This window comes from Penaeus monodon, chromosome 28 (assembly GCF_015228065.2).
Source record: "Penaeus monodon isolate SGIC_2016 chromosome 28, NSTDA_Pmon_1, whole genome shotgun sequence".
Taxonomy (NCBI): Eukaryota; Metazoa; Arthropoda; class Malacostraca; order Decapoda; family Penaeidae; genus Penaeus; species Penaeus monodon.
Genome location: NC_051413.1, coordinates 17,186,071 through 17,186,614, shown reverse-complemented (window position 1 = coordinate 17,186,614; position 544 = coordinate 17,186,071). Strand labels below are relative to the sequence as shown.

The 544-nt window shown below is 56.6% G+C and overlaps 1 protein-coding gene across 1 annotated transcript in view; it reads left to right on the top strand.

The window, feature by feature from the left end:
* The window catches only part of LOC119591081 (apolipophorins-like), a gene marked incomplete at its 3' end in the record, with an annotated part of 16,924 nt that overhangs the window by 7,071 nt on the left and 9,309 nt on the right, over positions 1-544 (top strand). Inside the window, exons 5-6 of the mRNA XM_037939802.1 lie at positions 25-110; positions 353-494. Coding sequence (XP_037795730.1) covers positions 25-110; positions 353-494 — 228 coding nt within the window. The remainder of the gene's footprint in view (positions 1-24; positions 111-352; positions 495-544) is intronic.

Below are 544 nucleotides of genomic sequence, written 5' to 3'. Positions count from 1 at the left end.
CTGACGGAGTGCCACGCCTCGCAGGTGACGAGTCTGTCCGTGGACGATGTGCCGCCAAGCGACTCGGCCTGGTTCCGCAACGCCGTCGAGCGCCACGACCTGCACTTCAGGTGAGCCCAGCGACACGTGTCGCATGTCGCCCTCGCATAGGACTGGCATTAACGTCTTTTTCTATCTCAAGATATTTTAGAGGAAATCCATTCTCCATAGTTTTGTACGCAGTCAGCACAACTTAGCGTAAACAGGCGTTAAAATGTAGGAGGCGCGGAATGACATGACTATGGATGCGCTAAGCAAACGCGGAGACAAAGGTGATCCTTGCTGACTCGTTCCCCTTCCGGCGCCCCCACAGCTACCAAGACGGAGAGATCGAGTACCTGTGTCCCCACGAGGACGAGGACGCCGCCGCCACCAACTTCAAACGGGGCATCTTGTCGGCTCTACAGGCGTCTGTGATCAACGTAGAGGACATGTTTGAGGTGGTGCTGCAAGAGGTACGCCTTCCCGCCCGTGAGGCAGTCACTCCCTTGGCCATCAGAAATGT